Here is a 23326-nt window from a genome sequence, read left to right on the forward strand (position 1 = left end):
GTCCAGTAAAGGGGAAGAAAAAAAAAAGCAGGAGGGGACCTTAGGGTTACATAGCTTTCATTGTTCAGAGAGGAAACCTTTATGCTAGTGGTTGGTCTGGTGATTAACAAGGACGATAATTAGACTAGTTCCAGTTAAAGATACTATCTAGGTAAAATTCCTTCTCAGTTTGCCATCTATCTGGCAGACTTAGATTTTGGTATAAATGAATTTGATTTTGATTTGTCAAATCTTAGAGAATGAGCCAGAGGGAAGCAATTTTCTGAATCCTGACATCTAACAGAGGTGGTTCAAGAGAACCACCGCACTCAGTTTTCCTAAAATTATTAAGTCCGCTAATAGATCTTTGAGGACATGAAAATCAAATATCCATCAAATTGATTCCAGACTTGTTAGGAGGGATATATAATAAAATACACTAGGCTATTCTTATCAGAAAGATGAGTCATAATTGCTAGAACATTCTCATATGCTGCATATTTCTCTAAGGATTTTTACTTTTAAATAAAATTCCTGTACCTAGTCTATTTTTCTTTTTTACAAAACTACTTTTACAATATGCTAGATAAGAAAAAGACCCAGGATCCTGCAATTGGGGAAAATAATCTTGATTATTCTTCTAAAAGCCAGGTATTCTATAAAGAAAAAAGTCAGAAAAGAAAGTAAGTTTAGGGTGTGAATTCCAAAAGAAAAATATCCAGTCAGGAACATTGTACGGCTACGCAGTGTGCTTGAGACAACCCCAGCAAACCACTAGGGGTCATGTACTAAATCCTAGATTTGGTTAGACTCACCTTTTCAGGCTGTTATAAGTGAGGATAAGCCTTACGATGACCCGTCAAGGACATTGTGAGCCTCCTAATCCAGTCCATTTAATGTGGGAGGTCCTTGAAATAAAATCACTTGCAAATGGGGAAAATATTAGGTAATCCTTAATTAAGAGTGATGTTTGACCTAAAGGACTGGAATACAACCTTGAAAACATGTAAAAAATCAAATGTTTGTTAATATTTTCTGTATTCAATTCAGATAGAGCAAATGGGCTGAGAAATCAACCAATCAATAAGGATATGACTCTACACGGTGTTATCAAATAAGAATTAAAAATCTGGATTCTGGATTCTGTGGTTACTGTTTGTCTTAATTGCTTTGCTTTAATGTATACACATTATAACATTCTTTTCAGTCTAAAAGAGATTTCCTTCACCTGACCTGTTCATAGATTAGTGGAAATTTTTGTTAAGATATTTCATTACAAAATAGCAGAATGATTTTTTTTAAGATTTGGGTAAACAGGGAAGGAATTAAAGTTATAAGTTATGGCAAGAAGTAAATAAGCATTCAAAGAATGCTAGAAAAACTTTAATGTGCTATAAAGAGGTTATTTGAATCATTAAAGTCTATATTAACTATCAACTCACTTTTAAAGAGATTGAAAATATTGCCAAGTATTAATGTTACAGAGACCATAATAGCACATTATGTAAACACAGAAGAACATATTTCACTTAAGGATTCTTGCTCCCCAAATCTTAAAATGTCTGGCCACACATACATAAACACAAAAGAAAATGCCCACCATTATTTTCAAATTTCTCTTTCAGCCTAGGAGTTTTTTGCCCTGTAGGAAATGATTCTCATTCAGTGAAATTTAAGGATTTTTTTTTTGCCATATTAAATAACTGCTAAGAGTGGTAGGTGAGTCAGTGCCAGCAAGAAGAGGCTTAAAGGACTATAGGATCAGGGACTTCAGCACTGCCCTCCAGTCCGTAGTATAGGCATTTGATGTTCTCTCCAATTAATCCTGTATTATGTAAGTGCTCTGCAAAAACAACTTCATCCCTACACCCCCAACCTCACACCCACATGGCTGCTCCAACCCCCTCTGGGTAGACATTTTGAAGCAGTGTCACCTTTTGCAATCTGCACAAGTGGGCAAGACTCCAAGCACTCATCTGCAGCCAGATGAATCACACCATCACTCTTTACTACCACAAATTGTCCATTATAATGTCATAATTCTTTACTTTTGATGAATATTTTTAAATCTGTTTGGAACAGGTCATCCTTTGGATTCTTTCAGGGTTCAGATATTAATGATAATCTACTATATACACAAATGTTAAATGTTCATTCTTAACACAATGGCAAAAGCCAATTTGGGATAGTTCAAGGAAATTCATGAAGATGAATGATTTTTGAGTGGGTTTATTTTGGGAGGAAGAAAAGGGCATCATTTAATGACAAGCATGGAGACATCCTAGACAAGAGAAAAGGCAGTTGAAGATGTAGAGGGTACTAGTTAAGAGCTATGAAATCAGGCACAAAATAATTAAAGCCCAAGATAGATAGATAAAGTCAACCTAGCCATTTCGAATAGCTCTAATTTTTAGATTCAAGTGAGCTATATCCTAGATATAGTTAGCAGATAGAGTCTCAGAATGATTTGAGGATTTATAGCAAGATACAGACTATGCCATGAGTATGAGAAATGAACAAGAGTCAACAATTTAGCAAACATTTTTTGGCTCTACAATGTGATCGTAGGGTTACAATAATGAATAAGTCATAGTTCTCCTCTGTGGAGAAACTTAGAGTCTGGGTGGGAGGAGAGAGGACATGGTGAGATTTTGCAAAGGAGATAAAACTTTTAGAAGAACAGACTTCAGGGAGAAGTAATATTTTGCCTCACTGGAGATGAGAAAGGGGACATGTAACTTCCATTGATCAGAGCCTATAGCTAGGATAAATCCATGAGGGATCCAGTTCTTAAACTTTCACATATAAAAGGAAATAATCTATTCTCAGTTTTCAAAAACAAGAAAATATATTTGTTTAATACTTTTTTGGTGAAACTGGGGGGTTGAACTTGAGACTTAATGCTTGCTAGGCAGGCGTTCTATCACTTGAGCCATGCCCAGATCATATAACTTAATACTTTTGATATGAAACCCTGTGAAAAGAAACTGATAAAGGATTGTTTAATAATTGTCAATTAACAATTAGGAAAGAACATTGATTCACCTTAAACTGACTTCATGCACTTTTCTAGTAGGGTTTTAAAAATCCATAGATCAATTGGAGTCTGTGTTTTAAACAAAGTCTCTCAAAACATCCTTGGGAATTCTTATGGTTTGCATATGAAGTATTGCCCCAAAGTCTCATGTGCTGAAGACTTTGTTCCCAGGTGATGGATCCACTTATTGAAATGTTATTGGGCCATGAGGGCTTTGCCATCATAAATGGATTAATCTCTTGATGGATCTATAATGATGGCATTGTTGGAGGTAGTGGGAAACAGAAGGTAAGGCCTAGTTAGAGGAAGTAGGTCACTGGGAGCATGCCTTTGAAGGGGCCTGGGCCTTTGTCTCAGGCCCTTTCCTATCACTCTTTCTGCTTTCTAGCTGTCATGAGGTGATCAGCCTTGTTTTACCACTCCCTTCTGCCATCACATACTGCCTCATTTGAGGCCCAGAAACAATGACTCCAGTGACCATGGACTGAAATCTCTGAAACCATGAGCCAAAATAAATATTTCCTCTCTCAAGTTGTTTTTGTTGGGTATTTTGTCACAGATTCAAAAAGCCTAACACAAAATATTGGTACCAGGAGCAGGGTCATTGCTGTGACTCTATCTAACCATGTGGTTAGCAGCCTCTGACACCATGATCTCCACCTGACCTCAAAGCAATGGATCTGGTCGATCCTTGACTAAAAACCTCTTTAACCCCGAGCCAGAGAATAGTTCCTCCCTTTAAATTGTTTTCCTCAGGTGTTTGTCACAGTGACAAAAAGTCTGACTAATATAGGGCTATAAAGAGAAATTGAAGGTACGTGAATGCACTTGGATTGAAGCCTATTGGAAAATATCCATTAACAGTTCCAAATGGGGGGGAGAGCAGAGGTCATCTTTTTGGAATGTTGTTTTTCCCTATTGCTAAAGGTCTTACAAATGTCTGGGTGAAGGTAGGCAAGACATTTTCATTTGTAGTATCACAAAACTGGGGGGAAGAGCCAACAGGTTATAATGTTGGAGTAAAGACTAATCAAATGCAGTCATCAAACACACTCTGTGAGGAGAGAGTTCCAAAGAAATTCTATGGTATGGGCAAAGGCTATGGTAAATCTGGAGTAATAATACTTCATGTGCTATTGCCTGGTAATACTAGATCTAGATTGCCAAGATTCCAGGAAATGATACCTCAGTGTCCTCTGCTGTGCTAGGCTATGATTGAAGGGATATATTCAATCCAGAGTGCCATATTTGAAGGGATTTTAATAAACAGTTGCATAAGACACAGTTGAAAGAAAGAGATATTTGGTCTTAGGAAGCATACTAGTTTAATTTAGGGATGTGCATGGGATTGACATAATCATATACACCTTTTCAAAACGTTACTCTGATAGCTGGAGAACAGTTGTTGGGGGTAAGAATAAATACCAGGAAATCAGCAGGCAGAGAATACAGTGACCAGGTGAGAGATTGGTTAATCATAAAGATGTGGAGAAGAGGAGGTAAGTCCAAAAGGAATAGGATGGATTGGCTGTCCATCCACAGGCCACAGAAGGAGGGAAAGCTATGTGGTTGGTTGGGGAGCATTGTGTTCTAGGAACATTTAGTGACATTTAGCAGGTAAGCAGTTGGACACGCTAATCTGATAGGCAGAAAATGAGGTAAGAACTAGAATACTGGAGCCATAGGAATAGAGTATCGACAGTGATGGACATTAATGTGATCTTTTACAGTTCACAGGGCACTTCAACACTCAGTAACTCAGTCATTACTTAATGTAACTCTTTGCAGCAAGGCAGGTCTTGTTACATCATTTCAGAGACATGAAAACCAAGTCACTTCGTGCAAATTTGCTTAAGCGCTAAACACTAGCAACTGACAGAACCTGGATTTGAAAGCAGATCATCAATACCAAATTCTTAAGATTTTTGGTGTGCAGTTTTTAATACACTGCAGAGCCTATCCAATGTGGATTGGAGCTGTCAGAGATAGTTCCCAAGGAAGGAATATGGTGACCATAGCTTAGGATACACCTGTTTGGGGGACTGGAGAAAGGAAGGTACTGTATGGGAAAAGAAGACGGAGTAGTTTGGGAGGGAGAAGCACCTGGAGGTCATTTGGCCCTGAAAACCAGGTGGTGGAAAGTGGACAAGGAACTTGCAGGTATGTATGTCCTCGAGGATTCTCAGGTATGACCTAGAGAATCCGGATGCTCCATGCTGGGAACAGATCACTTTCTTTACCTCACATCTTGCTTCTTCCTCATTTCATGTTCACTCTTGTTTCAGACATTTTGTTCTCATTCTGGACTAGATTTCAAGTTCCTTGAGGGTGAGGTCCAGGTCTTATTTCCTTTTTTCTTCTCTGCACTGCCAAACACAGCTATTCTACATAGACTGATACAAAATGTGAAAGCTCTCTGCATGCAGGCGATTAATCATCCCAAGAATTTTCCCAAAAGCATAGTCTAGTGCCAAAAACACATTTGTTTAAACGTGTGCATGGATATGAATGAATCTTCCTAAGCGATGCCATCTGTTCTCAGGCAATTTCAGAAATGCTTTAGTACAGTTTTACCTTTGAAGGGACAAGCGAGTGGGTAGGCCCACAAGATATAAAAACATCCCTAACTAAACAAAGAGCAGACACCAGCACATCCAATCACACTTAAACAGCTCCACATAAAGAATGTTTTCTGAGGTTTAAGAACATTTCATCTAAGAAGACACCAACCACTACTTCATGCAGAAAATATTTATGAGACATTACGAAACTGTAGTCATGGACTCCTACAGCATATTACTGCACTTTAATTATAGACTCCAGAAGTGCAATTTTATTTTTGTAAATCTTATATTCCTTTGAAATGGGTACGTGCTTCCAATATTTGTTAATGGTCTCAGCATACCAGTTTCGAAGGCAAAGACAGCTGTTAAGAATATTCTCAGTGTTATTCATTTTATATCGATTGTTAATTTGACTCATTACAGTACTGTAGGATTTACTGTGGTGTGAATATAATGGTGAAATGAAACCCATGTTTAAGTTCTGTAAATAACTTCCAGTCACTTCCAGAATACCTCAACTTATGTTCTAAATTTGAGTTTGCGGTTTTACACGCACAGTTATTTGCTGATCCACTTTAGCGGACAAAATCACACACTAGCTAGCTTTGGATACAGTTATTGCGGCAACAAGAAAGGGGCCAAGTTTTCACCCTATTTAACTCACTAGCTACATCGTCATCACCAACTATGACAGCATTTTGACCTGTGTGTTTTTTGGTAGTAGGTGTAATTCAAGAATTTATATTTGTAGAAAGAATTTCTGGTTGAAATAGCATTCAAATATGTTATCCCATTTGCATATGTGTACACCCATACTGAAATTCCTCGGTTAAATCCTATTTTGCAAAGGCAGAGATCTGAATAAATTTATTCATGTGAATATTCATTTGGAACATTCCTAGTTTTTTATTGTTTGAGAGAATGATACTTGCTAACTTATCACTTGCATCTTTCTTGTAGAAAATTTAAAACCCTTTAAAAAAGTACAGAGAATAATGTGATCATGTGACCAACACCCAATGTTTGCACAACCCAGAATTTGCTTCTGATCATTTTAAATCAAAGAAACAATCTATTGCAGATAAAGCTCAAGTCCCTTTCTTGGCCTTTCACTTCCATCCCTCAAAAAAGGCAATCAACGTCATTTATTTGCAATACCCTTCTGGTCCTTGTTTTTTTCTTTTTTTATCCTCTTAATGACCTAATTTATACTTCCATGAGCAATAGATAATTAATGTCAGTTTTGTAATTATGTAAACTCTATTATAGCCTTCATATAATTCTTGAACTTGCTGTTTGTCCTCAACAATCTATTTTAGAAATCTATGTCAGTCTTTCTGAAGGTTGCTTCTTTTTTTTTTTTGGTATTAGTGGTGTTTTTTAACTCAGTGCCTCACACGGAGGCACTGGTGCTAGGCAGGTGCTCTACCACTTGAGCCACTCCACCAGCTCTGTTTTGTATTGTGTTTTTTTTGAGATAGGGTCTTGTAAACTATTTGGCTTGTAGATCCTCCTGATCACCGCCTCCTGAGAGCTAGGATTACAGGCTGGGATTATGGTTCTAAATTATGTAGTCCTTATTTATTTTTTCAAATAGTCACTAGCCATTTTCTGACTTTGTTATGGGTTCCTTATTCATATCCTTTGCTCATTTTTCTGAGTTGTTTTTCTTATTGATTTGTGGGAATTCTTTATTTCAAGTATTAACCTCTGTTCAGTCCTATGCATTGCAAATATCTTTTCCCATTTTTAAACTTTATGGTAGATTTTAATCACAACAAGTCTCTAAATTAGGGGTTATTAGGTCAAACGTTTAAATCAATTTATTCTTTTTCTATGTATGTGTTACCTTAAATTACCCATTACTACCTTGGGTTGATTATGGTGTGCTTCTGTATTTTCTTACATTATTGTTAAAGTTGTGTTGTTTTACACATAAGACTTTATCATTCTGGAATGTATTTGTGTGAAAAGTCAACTTAAAAAAATTTTTTTTGCAAGATAGGGTGCTGGTGGCTCATGCCTGTAATCCTAATCCTAGGTACTGAGTAGGCAACGATCAGGAGGATTGCAGTTTGAGGCCAACCTGAGCAAATAGTTCAAGAGACCCCATCTCAAAAGTACCCAACACAAAACAGGGTTGGTGGAGTGGCTCAAGTGGTAGAGCACCTGCCTAGCATAAGTGAGGCCCTGAGTTCAAAACCCAGCACTGCCAAAGAAAAGAAAAAGATAGGGAGCCAGTTATTCCAGCACCATTTATTAATTAGTCCATCTTTTCTCTGCTATGGTGTGATATTCCTTCTACGCTATACAGAGTTCCTCAGTGAGCACAGTCTGTTCCTAGACCTAGTTGTCTGTTCAAGGACCAATGCTATATTTAACAATTATGGTTTTAGGGTACACTTCAACATACGGAGGGACAAGTCCCCCTCCTCTTTCTTTTGCAAAATTAATTTTTCCTTTATTTGAAAGTTTTCTTTTCCATGATTTTTAGAATCATTTGTCTTATTCTAAACACAAAACCATCAGCATTTTGATTTCAAATGCATTAAACATATAAGTTAATATAAAGTTATTTATATAGAGATTAATGTTCAGTTTTCTCATCTATGAAATGCTATATTGATCCCATTCATTCAGGTTTCCTTTAGCGTTACTTACTCTTCCCTGTAGATTGTCATATTTTCTACATAAGTAGTCCTGTGTTATTTCATTGTTTTTGTTGCCATCCTGACTAATTACTGTTAGGCTGTTAGAACTGCATCGATTTCGCATATTGATCTTTCATCCAGCAATCCTGATAATCCTGGTAAACTTTTTGGCTCTTATCTGTTTATAGATGCTCTTGCATTTTCTAGATAAACTTCCATATTTTCTGTACATAGTGACATTTTAATCTTTTCCTATCATGATGCCTTCTATTTCTTTTTATTATTTATTATTTGACTAGGTGTTCTGGCTCAGTGTCACAATAGCAGTGACAATGGGCATCTTTGTCTATGGGTTGCATTTACAATTCTGACAGCGATTCTCTGTCTTTCCCCATGAGATTAACATTAAGCGTTTTTCATATGGCTGGCCACAGTTGAAGTATGGATTGTAGTTGGAAAATGAAATAAAGTATCATCTTGGTAAGAGGACTCAATCTTTACTCCATTAGAACTCCTGTCATTTTCTGAATCTACCTGTTCACATTTGTTATCAGTCACCCAAGGGGTAATACACTAAAAAGAACTTACTTTAAGGTTCTCAGCTGCAAGTATTTTTGCTCCATTCCACAGAGTTGGCTTCAGGGAAAATGTCTTATCATTAGAAATATAAATTTAAATCTTCTGATATTTTTCAAAATTCTTATTGTTCAAATTACTTTTGCTTTGTGATTTCTTTTTTATAGACTCCTATGAACCAAGCTTCAACCCGTTCCCACTGCATTTTCACTGTTCATCTATCCAGCAAAGAGCCAGGATCTGCAACGGTCCGACATGCCAAGCTGCATTTGGTTGACCTGGCTGGTTCAGAGCGAGTTGCAAAGACTGGAGTGGGGGGCCTGCTTCTAACAGAAGCCAAGTATATCAACCTGTCACTGCATTACTTAGAACAGGTAAAACGGTCAGAATAGGATGTAGCTATACTACGTTTGTTGCACATACCATCTATCAGGCATTCTAATTGCATTTTGGGGTTTTTTCTTCATTTTTAAGTGAACAGTTTAGTGACACTAAGCATATTCAGAATGTTTTGCAACCATTGCCACCATCCACTTCTGGAACGTTTTCATAATCCCAAATGGAAACTCTGTATCCATTACACAGTAACTCCCCGTTCTCCTATATCTTTAGCCTCTGGTAACTTGTAGTTTACTTTCTGTCTTTATGATTTTGTCTATTCTAGGTGTTTTATATAAGTATAATCATTCAGTATTTGTGCCTGGCTCATTTTACTTAGCATAACGTTTTCAAGGTTAATTCATAATGTTCGAATGAACCAGAATTTCATAACTTCTTAAGACTGAATAATATCAGTTGTATGTATGTTCCTCATTTTGTTTATCCATTCATCCTTTGAAAGTCCCTTGGGTTGTTTCTACCCTTTGGCTATCCCGATTACTGCTGCTATGAACATTTTTATATGTTCTAGCATTGTGTATAGACTGTTTCATTCACACCTCACAGCATCCTTACACTCTCAGTGTGCATTATTTTCCCAACTTACAAGTAGTAAAAATTCAAGTTATCCAAGGTCTTCCCATGGTTATCCAGCTAGTGGGAGGGTGAGAATTTGAAACAGGATTAACTTGGCTCTAAAGCCTATGCCTTTCTCACTTACTGTGTGATTGCCTTGTGTTTATTTTAAAATTAGTGGGTATGAGTGTAGGCTATAAATGGTGTCCTGTTACCTGTTTTTTCAGGCTAGGAGATTAGCTGTGGGATATAACAGATAGGTGATTGGTATTTTTCCAGCTTCTGGTGACTTCATCTACTCAGTAATTTTGATTCTGATGGTTCTCTTAGCTTTAGCTTTGCCTCCCTACCTCTACTCCAAATTGACTACAATCCAAACCAGTATGTGCTCTATTTTTAATTTTTGAATTTGACTCTGAGGGAAGAGAAAACTCATCTGAATTTAGCTAAGAAATCTCCCAGAAAAAAAACCTTCATCTCTAAAATGAGCAGATTGGATAAGATGATTTCTCTAGACCCTTTCAGCTCTGTGAGTGTAAGTACTGTGAGTTGAATGTTAAAGATGGCAACACTTTCCAAATTCTAAGGAGAGAGAGAGAGAGAGAGAAATGTGATCAAGAATGAATATAAAATTTTTAAACTTGTTGAAATCACCAGAAGAAGAAGACTAAGGTAGAAAGGAGAAAAATAGAGGGCATATACATAATATATACACATAATACATATATACATAGAAATGTCACAGTGAAACAAACAAAAATGTCTTGGTTTCAAAAACAGAGAACAGGAAGGTAAAACAGGTTCTGTCTGGAGATGGGTCCCAGTGGGAGGAGAGAGGATATAAGGAAAGGGTGCAGGAGGGTGAATGTGGTGAAACTATTATGTACTCATGTATGAAAGTGGAAAAATGAGACCTATTAAAACTCTTCTAAGAATGGGGGGCTGGTAAAGGAGAATGATGGAGGGAGTAAATTCAACTATGACATATTGTAAGAACTTTTGTAAATGTCACAATGTGCCCCCAGCACAACAATACATGATAATTTTAAAAACAGAGAAAAAATCAAAAACTAGAGTGAAGAAATACAGATAATATTGATGAGGTAGAAGGACTTGTTAGTGAATATAGAGGCTAAAGATTTGAGGGGAAAAAGAAACTCTTCTTTAACTGCCTAATGAATCCTTTTGAGACTGATGTTATCCTGATGCTAAATGCTTTGTAAGTGTTACATTGGCTGAAAAAGCAGATTGAGAGAAATCTAAGGGAGTCTACCTGAAGGATGCACATGGTTAGGTTCTGACCAAATGGATCCCAGTAATACAGCACCCAGAGATGAGAACCTGCATGGCATTCCAATCATTTTAGTATTTTTGACAAGAGTCAGCAGTCCTGAGCTCTTTCTTGCTCAAATACTCCACAATTACCCAGGCTTTTTACTTAATAGGATACTTACAGAACAATGATATGAAAACATAATGGACTGTATTCCAAGTGCTTTATTTCAAGGAAATGTATCCACTTGTTTCAGATGGCAGCACTATTTTAATTCCTATTTTGTCCATCTTTTCATACAGAATTACATTCATCAGTTAAATCAGACTTCCCACCAATTGTAATCACTCAAGAGAAATGTTTTGCCATTAAGTCCTTTTTCCTACTTCCTCTACACAATCTTTGCAAGCTTCTGCTTGTCACTAAAACTATGCCTCTCCTTACATCTCTCCAGAATTCTCATGTGAGTAGTCTTGTGGTTATGTGGCATTTGGTTTTCCATTTCATTAATTTATTTATCTAACATATTTTAAGGATCTATAATATGCTGAGGGTTGCACAAGGCAGTAGGGCATAGTGGTGAACAAAATAGAAACAGTTTCTCCCCAAGATCTCATGGCCTGATGCAGGGAGCAGTGATAAAGTAATCACATGACTGTTAAGTCTGGTGAGAGCTGTGAAGAGAAAGAAAAGAGAGTGAGAGAGCTTGTCATGAGGGATCTGACTTAGACTGAGGAGGTGAAAGTTGGTGATGCTTCTCTGAGGGTCTGACGCTAAACAGAGACTTGAAAAATGAGTGGGGGTAGAGCAGGTCAGGCCCTGGGAACTGTGAGCCTATCATCAACTCCTTGCCCCAGTCCAGGGAGATTGGTTCACTCTAGGTCCCAATGTCAATCACATGTCAGTGACCTTTGGCTCTCTGTGTATAATTTATCTGTTTCATTTTTCACCCACTGCATCACTGCAGCTGTTAACTATTTTTACGCTGATATCTGAGTCCCTTTATAGGCAAGAAGTCTCAGCATAAAGTCATGGAGAGAAAAGGAGAGATTAGCATGAAAGCAAAGGTGGACATAAATGCTGTAAAACTGCACTATGGAGACATGGATATGTGGGCTTCACTAAGTCTGGGAGTTGTGAATTGGATAGAAGAGAAATTTTGGAATTACACTCGGAGATAGTGAGAGAGATCCAGGAGGCATACAGTAGTAAGAGCAATAAAAGACAGTAGGTGGGAAGATACTTAATGATATAATTGAAGGACTTTAAAAATCAAATTCTCTTTACATAGTACTTCATTGTGTGTCTAAGGAGACTAGGAGTGTGACATAACTTAGTGTAACTAGCTTCTTCATTCATTCATTCAATAGTTTGCGATGGAGTCTCTACTGGGCACTGTGAGTTGTGTTTGGCAGTGGGAAAAAATGATGACTGTTCCCCAAACAATAGCAAAGCATATAAACCAATACTTTCAGTGCAGTCACAAAACACTGTTCTAGAGATACATTTAAGCATTGGTAATTAATTATATCATCTCTTTCTTGGTTTCAGTATAAAAGAGAGAGATGGAAGAAGAAATAGTCTGCTAATCTGTCTTGCCTTAATTAGCCTGCATTGATTTAGAAATCCCATGCAGAATTCTAATTGCCCTCCTGGCCATAATTGTGTGGCCTCACACCTGCTAGAAGTGTACAGCCAGTCTGAGTCAAATCCACCTTATTCTGCTCATAAGCAAATAACTTTCTGCTTGCCAGCATGTTGTTGGTTTTGGAGTTCACTTTGTGTATGCAGTACTTTTTCCAAAAAGTTTCCTCAAAAACATTGTAAGCCACAATAACAGGGTACATCCTAGCCCTAGAACTCAGGCTCTTGGGGGGGAAAGGAAGGGAGCAGTGCATGCTTGTGCTAACTGCCAACCTCACCAAGTGCCCCTGGTGCGACTTCGGTTTTTGTTAGCCCGATCATCAAGTGAGAAACCACTAGAAGATAATATTTGCTCTCCAACTCCTCAGAAATCAGGATCGGGGTTGCCCCCAGCCAGTTGTGCATCACAAGTGAGACTTGGTCAGAGTTTCAGTTTCCATTTGGCTCTCACTGCTTGTGTGTTGTGTCCAGGAGAAAAACTAATGGTGCCAGTGCTGGTCATAATCACTCAGAATCTGTCAGTTTTCAGAGGGTAATATTCCCTGCTCTTTAAGAGCAAATATCTTTAATTCATTAAATAGCAAGCTGAATTAGTGATGCCAGGCACAGCTTATGGATCCTCAGAGATGTGACTAAGTATAATGTAAGGGTCTAGTCTTTGTCACTTAAAGAATGTCTTCAGGGACATTGTTATCTATACAAGGAATCCAAAATAGAAGTTAACATTAAAGCCAGGCCATGTGACCCCCTCCTTACCTCTGTGCATTTCAGAATATCTGTGGGTTCCTGCCCAGTTTGGCAAGCTCACAGCAGCCCCTCAATGAGCACTCTACCTGCCCTCTCCCCCAATGATTGCCACTTCCATGTTCCTCTGCAGATCGGGGTCTGCACCAGGTGGCCCGGGCTCACTGTGGCTCTAAAGCTGTTTGAGCCCTGGGACACCCGCCCAGGGCCCTTGTCATCTGCAGAGACGCCCAGGGCAAAAGGACCACAAAGAGCAGGCGCTTCCTGAAGGCCCTCCACAGTGCTGAGTGTCTCTGCTTCTTCTAGGAACTGTCTCAGGAACATTTTAAACCATTCTCCAAGGCAGGCAGGCCTCCTAACCTCACCTTCACAAACGAGGAAACTGAGACTGAGGCTTGCTTAGGATCATACAAGTGCAGAAGCCGGGTTCTGACTCCAAGTCCCGGGTTCTCTCTTCTACCATGCATTGCCTTCATTTCCTCCACTTTAAAAGGCTGTGATCTAATCCTTAAGCCCAGTTTGATTTTTAATTCTTCTCTTTATCAACTTCAGCACCCTTTCTGAACAGGTTGTTGGAATTACCTCAGCAATGTCCATTCTGGAGAACAAAACCAAGAGCCCATCTCAACTCTACAGATCCTGACTGCTCCAAGTGAACCAGAGCCTTTTTCCTGGCTACAGTGATTAGTTCAAGGGCAGGCCAGGGTCCAAGCTGGTCCCTAGAGAGGCTCTGAACTCTCATTTCATGACTAGAGAAGAAAAGCCCTGTCTTACCTAAGTTATGAATAAAGAAATATACAACATCAGGGCATTTGGAAGCCATCCTGTGACTATGAGGAGGCTAACTTCTACCACATGAAAGATAGAGCAGAAATAGGGGGGGAAACTAAGTCCTTGGTGGTAGCTCTAACCTTTGGGGTAATTTCTAACCTAGAACCTTTCCTATTTCAATTACATGAACAAGTAAGTATACCTCATGATCAAAACCACTTTCAGTTACATTATCCATTACCTGAACCAAAAGCAATTTCACTAATATCAACAGGAGGCTTAACAGTCACGTTCTTCTTCATGTTGTCAGTAGGGCCTTTGAATAGGAAAGATTGAATGTTGTTTCCCAGGGGAGAAAGAAATAGTGATCTTTGTTTTATGAAAGAACTTTAAAATACTTGCAGAATTGTTAAATGCCTAATTAATGATTCATAAACTATCACACTTCTCTCGCTTCACATTAGTCAGACCAACCCCTGTTTGATGTAGTACTTGGACTTTAGACTTGCTTGGCCTTCTCTTCTTAAGGTCAGAGCTCTGCTCAGCATCCCTTGCCACTCAGGCTTGAGCCAGCCATGTTTCCCACTTCTTTTCTAATACATCAAAAATAGTTTTCCCATTGCAGTGCTTTCTTAGATGAAACTAACTCAGCTATGCATTCATTCATTCCCTCATTCATAACCAAAAATGTGGTTAGCACATATTGTAATCATCAGATTTCCTAGTTGCAAACTGAAAAATCCACAGTAGCTATTTTAAGCAGCATAGTTTACTAAACAGAAAGAATCTCAAAAAAAAAAGAAAGAAAAAAAGTCAGAAAACTGGGCTTGAATACTACCCAGCAGGGAGCAAAGCAACCAGAAAACAGACCTGCCCACACCACTGAACTGCTCTGTAAAACACTACCATTATCCCCACGTGAAACTTAGGACATTAAGTTCTAGATCCCAGAAACTTCACCGAAGCTATCTTAGAAGAACCAGATGCCACACTCTCCCACACAGCTGTGGCTTCTTGGTGGGACTGTCTTATACAAAATATAAGTTGTGAGGGAAACCAGAAAATGTAGTTTTATAGGAAATCAAACAAAATCGGGGATTATCATGAGACCCGAGTGACTGACAGTACTTAGTTTCTGCCACATGCACCAAGTGCTGGGCACTCTTCTAGGCAGTAGAGTTGTGAACAAGAGGGATGGCAGACAACAGCTCTGGCGTCGAGGGATGGAAAGTCTAATGGGAAGAAGATAACAAAAAAGTAAAGAAATGTAGTTTTAAATGGTGATAAGTACTAAAAGGAAAACAAATATTGTCATAGGCTGGAGATAGGTGTGCTATATAAGCATGTAATTAGATAAATAGGACTGATATTTGAACTCAGAGCCTCTCACCTGCGAAGCAGGTAAGAGCCACACCTCAATTCCATTTTGTTTTGGTTATTTTTGGAGATGGAGTCTTATGAACCATCTGCCTAGTTTGTTCTTGAATATCAATCGTCCTGATCTCAGCCTCCCAAGTAGGTAGGGATTACAGATATAAGCCACAGTTGCCCAGCAGGTGTGTGATATTTGATAGAGTGTCCAGGAAAAGCTCTTGTAAGGAGACAAAATTTGAACAAAGATTTGAATGACGAGAAGCAGAGTCTTCTCATGTTGTTTTGTAAATCAAAGGAGTGAGAAGGGCTGTGATGATGACAATTACACAGCTGGGCAGAGGGTGAACTAGAACAATGCCAAGTGTTTGCAAGCTATTTTTAGAAGCCAGGATTTTGTAATGCCCTGAAGTTCCATTCTTTAGGTGACTAATTCCAGCTGCTTTGCAATGAACATCCTAGTGTTAGAATTATCTTCCCAGGATAGCCCAAGCCCCTCATGCCTCCCTTTATGACAGCCCCAGCAACCCTCATCCATCTAAGACCCATCCATGTGGTACCTTCCTAGTAAGTATCTAAGAAATTCACAAGGAGTAAGATGAGCAAGGCTGAGTTGAATTAAGGTAAACTACCCTGCCATTTCATATATATGGCACTCATAGGATAGTTACTACTCAAAGTAATTTGCACATTTTAATTTTTTTAATCATTCCAGCTACTTATGAAGTAGGTACGTTTTATCCCTGTTTTACACATAAGAAGACTGATGCAGAGATGTTGAGTGACACACTCTAATAAGACTAAGTCTTTCACCAAAACAATCTTAAATTAGAATCTGGGATCTCAACCTATCCTATTCAACTTCCCATAGTTCTTTATTATTCTGCCTCTCCTAGCTTGGAGATGGAGTATATAGCTCAGGTGAAAGTAATCAGGTCAACAATTATTGTGTTTTTATGCAGATTTACCAATGGCTTAAGATAGAATAATAGTATATCCAATTCTATACAAGTATTTCATGTATCCAAAATTAAAGGGTTCACAATGCTTTGTTTATCCTACATTAACTTTATTCCATCTTCACCATTTTTTGTAGCAAAGATTCTTGTTATGGCACTTATTTGAGCCAGTTGGCTCACACCTATAGTCCTAGCTACTCAGGAAGTAGTTGAAGGCCAGCCTCGGAAAAAAGTTAAAAGACCCCATCTTAGCCAATGAAAGCTGGGTATGACATGCTGGTCATCCCAACTACACTGGAGGCACAGCAAAGAGGATCATGGTCCAGTCTAACCTGGGCATAAATACATGTCCCTATTTGAAAAACACCTAAAGCAAAAAGGGGTGGAGGCATTGCTCAAGTGTAAAAAGCCTGCCTAGCAAGCATGAGACCCTGAGCTCAAACCATAGTAACAAAATTTTAAAAAGATATTCTGTGCCTGTCTTAAGCATCACCTGTATTTAGTTATTATGTCTTTTTGTATTTATGTATTGTCAGGTGTGCCCTTCCTGCCAAAGTAATGCCATCATTTTTTTCTACTTTACCACAGGTCATCATTGCCCTTTCAGAAAAACACCGTTCGCACATTCCTTACAGGAACTCCATGATGACCAGTGTCTTAAGAGATAGTTTGGGAGGGAACTGCATGACGACTATGATTGCAACACTTTCTTTAGAGAAAAGGAATATTGACGTATGTTGGTTCTTCTTTCTGGAGATCTTGGGCTGGGTTCCTATTGTTAGTTTGTGAGATGGAGTTGAGGGTCCTGAGTGAGCTTCCATTTTTGCAGCTGGGTTGAGGTATGCCAGCAGAGGGAAGTACACCACAGAATTCATTGCTTTGGGTTATTTGCCAGTGTTATAATAACCCCATTTGAGAGTTGACTTCACATAGCACAGGATGGTTTAAAGGAGCCTTGTGCAAATTTTGGGGCCTACAGATGAGTTCATTCCCAGACAGAGAAATGAGAGAGCAACCCATGATCTTCTCTTGCTATGATTTGCTCCTGGCTGGTAAGATCAGGACACTGGGAAGATAACCCTGAGTTCTGTTCCTCAACATACTGTGGGGTGCGGTACCCAGGATGCTTTGTCAGGAGCTGCTGCTGAATGGCTTTCCAGGGTTCTTTAGAGCCAGTTGATGGCTTACTCATTTCTGTTTAGCACTTAATCTAGACACTCTCCAAAAGGGGAAGCAGAAAGCAACAGAGTGCTTCTGAAAACGAGGCTAAGCCCTTGGTGGTGAGACGCCATGAAAAGCCCGTCCTTTTGGTTGGTCCATTACAAATATTTACTTTGTCATCTTTCATGTTTGTAGATTATGGAACCTGCTATGATAATAATATGATATATATGTTATTATATATATGTATATATATATATATATGGTTTGACAGATCTGTAGTTAAAAACACATACCAGCTGCCATCTAAGACCTCAGAGTCTTCCATATTTTTGGCATTGGTAATTTTATTACGCCAACACCAAAATTTTATAGAAAATAATAACCTAGAACAAAGCTCCTTAATTTGGAGCCATAGTTCTTCATTGTGTTTTTTTATACACATCACACTTTAGGCATGCAACTTTTCTCTATGAATAAAAATCAAGTTTTATCTAGAAAGAAGTATCTCTCTATGCCATAATGTTTTAGGAAGTTATTTTGCTTTTTAGGAGTCTATATCTACTTGCAGATTTGCACAAAGAGTGGCACTCATAAAGAATGAAGCTGTTCTTAATGAAGAAATTGATCCCAGATTGGTAAGAAACTTTTAACTATGCTTAAAAAATATATTGAAGATTAGCTAAAACTTGTGGGGAGGGGCACTTGTTTTGTATTTAAGCAATGTTCTAAGTACTAAAAATGCATTAGCTGATTAAATTCTCAAAACAACCTTATAAATAGATGCTCTTTCTAGCTGTACAGATAACAAAATTGAGGCACATGAATGTTAAGTAACTTGCTCAGAATCACAATGCTAATAAGAACCAGAGCTATGATTCAAACCCAGCCAGTCTGGCTTTAGAAGCTGTTTTCTTACCTCCAATTCCCTAGTGCTTCCCCTCATAGATGTGCAGTGAGTCCTGAGGACTCATCCTACAGGATCATACACAGTTATATTTAGGGATGAGGATATAGCTCAGTAGTACAGCACTTGCCTAGCATTCACAAGCCCTTGACTCAATCCTCAGCACCACAGAAAACAAAATGATAACCAAAAATGCCATCATATTCATATGCCTTCCACAAAACACGTTTAACTTTCTAGACATAATAATAAACCATCTTTTGAAAAGCTTATAAAGAGTCGTGCATGGTAACATACACCTGTAATCCCAACATTAGAAAAGCCAAAAGTAGAGGGATCATGAGTTCAAGGCAAGCCTGGGCTGTATAATGAGACCCAGTCAAAACAAAATGCAAAATACAATAAAATAAAATAAGATAAAATAGACATTTTGTAAAACTGTCCTATTATTTACTCTAGAGATTTGAAAAAATATCAGTTTGATTCATAGAAAAATGATCAAGTTTCTTATTTTATGATACTAAGATCTGCTTTGTCAAAGCACTTTTATGTTAAAAATTACAAGCTACATGATTCAATTATTCATTTTGAATGCATTTTTTTTATTTTCTCTATTTTGTGAGTTTTCTATAAAAGAAATACAATACCAAATCAACTCTTGCCAATGCTAACAATGTTGAAATAAAATATCTGTTTTGTCAAATTCCATAATTAAGATAATATCATTTTTCAACTCACTTATTTCTCTAGAAAATAAGTTGGTATAAATCTTTAGTATGCATTATTGAAAAATATGAAATCTTACCAACAGTGCTTCACTTTCAAATTTCTCAAAATCAAAAAAATTTTTCAAATCCATTGTTCCCCATATTAATTACTTCCTCTTGGTTATTTGTCTTTTCTCTTCTGCAATCATTCCTTTGAAGGATAGAGGAAAAGGAAGGAAAAAAATAATGGGGACATCTGTTTTATCTTGCTTGCCTCAGGGAGTATCAGCTTCCCCATGGAATGGGTAAAGCAAGATCTGTTCTTGTATAGGACCTGTACAGTGTTATGCTGAGCTGCAGTTGAAAAGAGGAGAATGCAAAGGCATGAGTTAAGCAAAATCTCACTTGTGGGGCAAGTTTTTCTGCTGTCCTGACCCTTCCAGAAGCCCTAATAGAATGAGAAAGATTGTAAGGACCTTATTAGCCTGAATACAAAAATTAGTTCATAATGTAAGGGAAATAAACATATTAGACACGGGGTGGGGGTTCTTTAAATTTGGCTAGAGAGACATTTCTTTGAAACAACTTGAAAAATTTGAAGAAAGGTGAACATTGTCATGTGTTTGTAGATCTGTGAGAGATTTAAAGAAAAGAGACATCTGGGTCAAAAGCTAATACATGAAAATTGAGCAAATTGCCTAGGTCTTCCTAGTATGGAATAATCTGGTAATTGACAAGTGTTGTTTCCTGGTTTCTTTAATAATTGCTTCTAAAAACTCACATTGATGTTTATTATTTCATTAACAACGTTTGTCTGAAGCACAAGTGACAATTGAAATTTTGTCCGAAAAACCACTCAAGACACAACTTGGGTGGGATTTCCTAGGTCTTACTTTCAAATTTAAATGGTAAATGTGTGATCAGAATCACTAAAGACTGCCCTGCATTCTTTACAAGTGTGATACTTCCAAGAGACAAGGTAATAAAATAATTCTGAACCAGGCCAGAGTCTGTGGTAACTAGACATGGTTCAAGATCTAACAATGACTCTTAATTCCAGAGTTCCTTCAGTACTCTGGTGGGAGGTATGACTGTAGACGTCTCAACCCTGAAAATTTGGCTCAGGTTTAGTTTTCTATTCAATAAGACAGAAAAATTGTTTGGTATTAGACTTGACTTTGAAAGCCTTAGTAGAAGTAGAAAATATGACATCAGAATTAACTTAGTAGAGGAAGGTACAAATGAATGATTCACATAGTTCTTGTCTAAAGATCTTTGTTCTATCTTGATGATTCCAACACTGCTTTTGGAGGGAAGCAAACAAATAAAACCCACACCATCCTGTGCATTAAATAAAATTCTAGGAGCACTGACATGTTCAAAATAATCAGTATCGTGTTCTTTGGGATTTCTGGTCCCGTTTATGTAACCCAGATAGCCTAAAACTCTCCAATATAAAATTTTGCACGTCTTTGAAATACCTATCTGAGGTTAACAGGAAGTAAAGGAATTCTCCAGAGCCCACAAACAAACCTGAGACTGCAATTATAACAAAGGGATAGAAGTCGAAATCCTGGAACTTTGCAAGATGGGTATTGAACCTAAGATATCTTTTCCCCTCCCCAACACAAAACCAGGAAAAGGGTGGACCAGAAAAAAAAATGTATCCAGTGGTATGGGGACATGTTAGTGAGCTTGTTTGCCCTAGCCTGGTCTCTAGGTGGAACAAAAAGTATTTTCTATGAAAACTTGAAACCCTAGGCTCTACCTCACATGACCTTGAGCTCAAATTTACACACTCCCCTTAATCTGGTCACCCCCCCCCCCAAGCAAAGAAGTTGGGAAATGAATAAATCTACAAAAGGAGTAGATGGAAGAAAGGAAGGGAAGGAGAAAGGAATGGAGGGAGAGAGGAAGGGAAGAAGGAAGGAAGGTCTAGTTTCTAATAACATCAAATATTCAAGGAAGAGTAAAATCTAAATTCAGCCTGCTATTTTCTGTTTTCAGAAGTTTGTATTATGAAAATGCAATTATTAATATATGTGACATCATGGCCTCGTTGAGCTTACTTCAGGAATTTAAAGATAATTTATCACTAGAAACTATATCAGTGTACAGTAAAAGAAAAATTGGGAACAATCAAAACAAAATTTAGGACAATCATAACGGGGGATTCATTCAAGAAAGGCTGTAGGGGTGAGAACTTCAAACAGGCCTGTGGTGTTTTATTTCTTAAGCTAAGTAGTGGGTACAAGTTACTCGTCTATGTTTTTTCATACATCTGAAATAGTTAACATTCAACTGCTAGTCACATGAACCCAGGTGATTCATCACATGCACAAGTTAAAAGAGAAAAATTATATGGTCTCAGCACTAGTTGCAAAAGGAAGTATTTGATAAAATTAAGCATTCATCCATGTTGAAAAGATTCATCAACTATGAATTTAAAACATCTTAAAACTGATTGACTATATCAACCAAAAAATAGTAGCAACATCATTTTAAAAGTGAAATGATAGATGGAATAAGACAAGAATGTCTTAAAAATTGTACTTGGAAGTCCTTGCTAGGACAATATGACAATTAAAAGTAAAATGCATGAGAATCAGAAAAGAAGGAAAAAACATCTGTTACTACTTGCAGACAATTTCATTGCTCACATATACCATCCAAGAGTATTTAATGATAAACAGAACCAAAAATAGTCAAAAAATAATTTGGTACATAATCCATACATAAAAATTAATTTCATTCCACTTGGGAGAGATCTTGTCTAGCATACGTATGGGTTTAGTCCCCAGTACTACAAAAAAAAAAAAACTGATTTGGATTCCTATACACCAAAAGCCAATAATTATAAAAATATAGCTTTTTAAAATTCCATTTATGATATTAGCAAAAATTTCTAAATTCCTGATAAATAATCTAATTGAAGATGTATAAGACATTAAAGAAAAAAATGTAAAACCCTTATTGAAAGGAACCACTGGACAGGTTTACCATGTTCATGGATGGGATGATTTAATATCAACTGTATGTAATGAAGTAAATAGAATTACTGTTAAAATTTGAGGTCTCTTGATAGAAGTTGGTGATCTGGATCTAAAACTTATATGGGAGAACAAATGGACAAGAATAGCCAATTCTTTTTTGGGAAAGAATAAGATTGAAGGGGTTTGTCTTAAGTAGATGCCAAAATTTCCTGAGCTATCATCACTAAAAGTGTGATAAAACTGCATAAATAGTCAAATAGGCAAACATTTTCAACCAATAGCCCAGAAACAAGCACTTTTTATATGGAAACACGTTGCATGACAATTACAATAACAAATCTTATATGGTCGGCCATATAGAAATAAATTAAATTTTGATCCCTGTGTCATACATTACACAAAGTAAAATCCACTTACATGTGAAAAGCAAAGCTTTAACATATATAAAAGATCATATAGGGAAATATTTTTATCATTTGGAATAAGACAGATTGTTTTTAAGAAGACACAAAAATACAAATCATGCTGGAAGAAGTTGCTAATTAGATTATATAGAAACTCACAACTTTCATTAAACAAAAAGAATAACACAAAGTGAAAAGCATGGCACAGACTGGGAGAAAATAGGTGCATTCATGTGAATAAATGAATAATAAAAAAATTAAAAAATTAAAAGAACAGGTGCATTGTCTGAAACTAACAGAGAACTCATATCCAGAACATATGGCCTGAAAATTAATAAGGAAAAAATAATATGTCCATTGGCACTTGAACAAAAATGTAAATAAATAATTCCCAGAAGAAACTCAAACAGCCAATATACATGTGCAAAGATGATTGGCTTCACTAATAATTACAAAAATACAAATCAGAACTGAAATGAGATATCATTTCACACCTCCCAGACTGACAAAGTTAAAGTACCTGTCAGCATCACATAGTGACACAAGTGGTGTTACGGTAATGTAAATCTGTCCAGTCACTCTGGAGAATGATTTCAACTATGCACATGCACTGCTACCAAGAGATTCTAGT

The 23326-nt window shown here is 37.4% G+C and overlaps 1 protein-coding gene across 3 annotated transcripts in view; it reads left to right on the forward strand.

Moving 5' to 3' along the window:
- The window catches only part of Kif6 (kinesin family member 6), a 359724-nt gene that overhangs the window by 118748 nt on the left and 217650 nt on the right, over positions 1-23326 (forward strand). For 2 of the 3 annotated variants that reach the window (XM_074082264.1, XM_074082263.1), the window contains exons 7-9: positions 8975-9181; positions 17112-17255; positions 18236-18322. In XM_074082264.1, coding sequence (XP_073938365.1) covers positions 8975-9181; positions 17112-17255; positions 18236-18322 — 438 coding nt within the window. Of the gene's footprint in view, positions 1-8974; positions 9182-11338; positions 11498-17111; positions 17256-18235; positions 18323-23326 lie in introns of those variants that run through there. The other variant, XM_074082265.1, reaches the window with a different exon arrangement.

Source organism: Castor canadensis, chromosome 8, assembly GCF_047511655.1.
Source record: "Castor canadensis chromosome 8, mCasCan1.hap1v2, whole genome shotgun sequence".
In the NCBI taxonomy this organism is placed as follows: domain Eukaryota; kingdom Metazoa; phylum Chordata; class Mammalia; order Rodentia; family Castoridae; genus Castor; species Castor canadensis.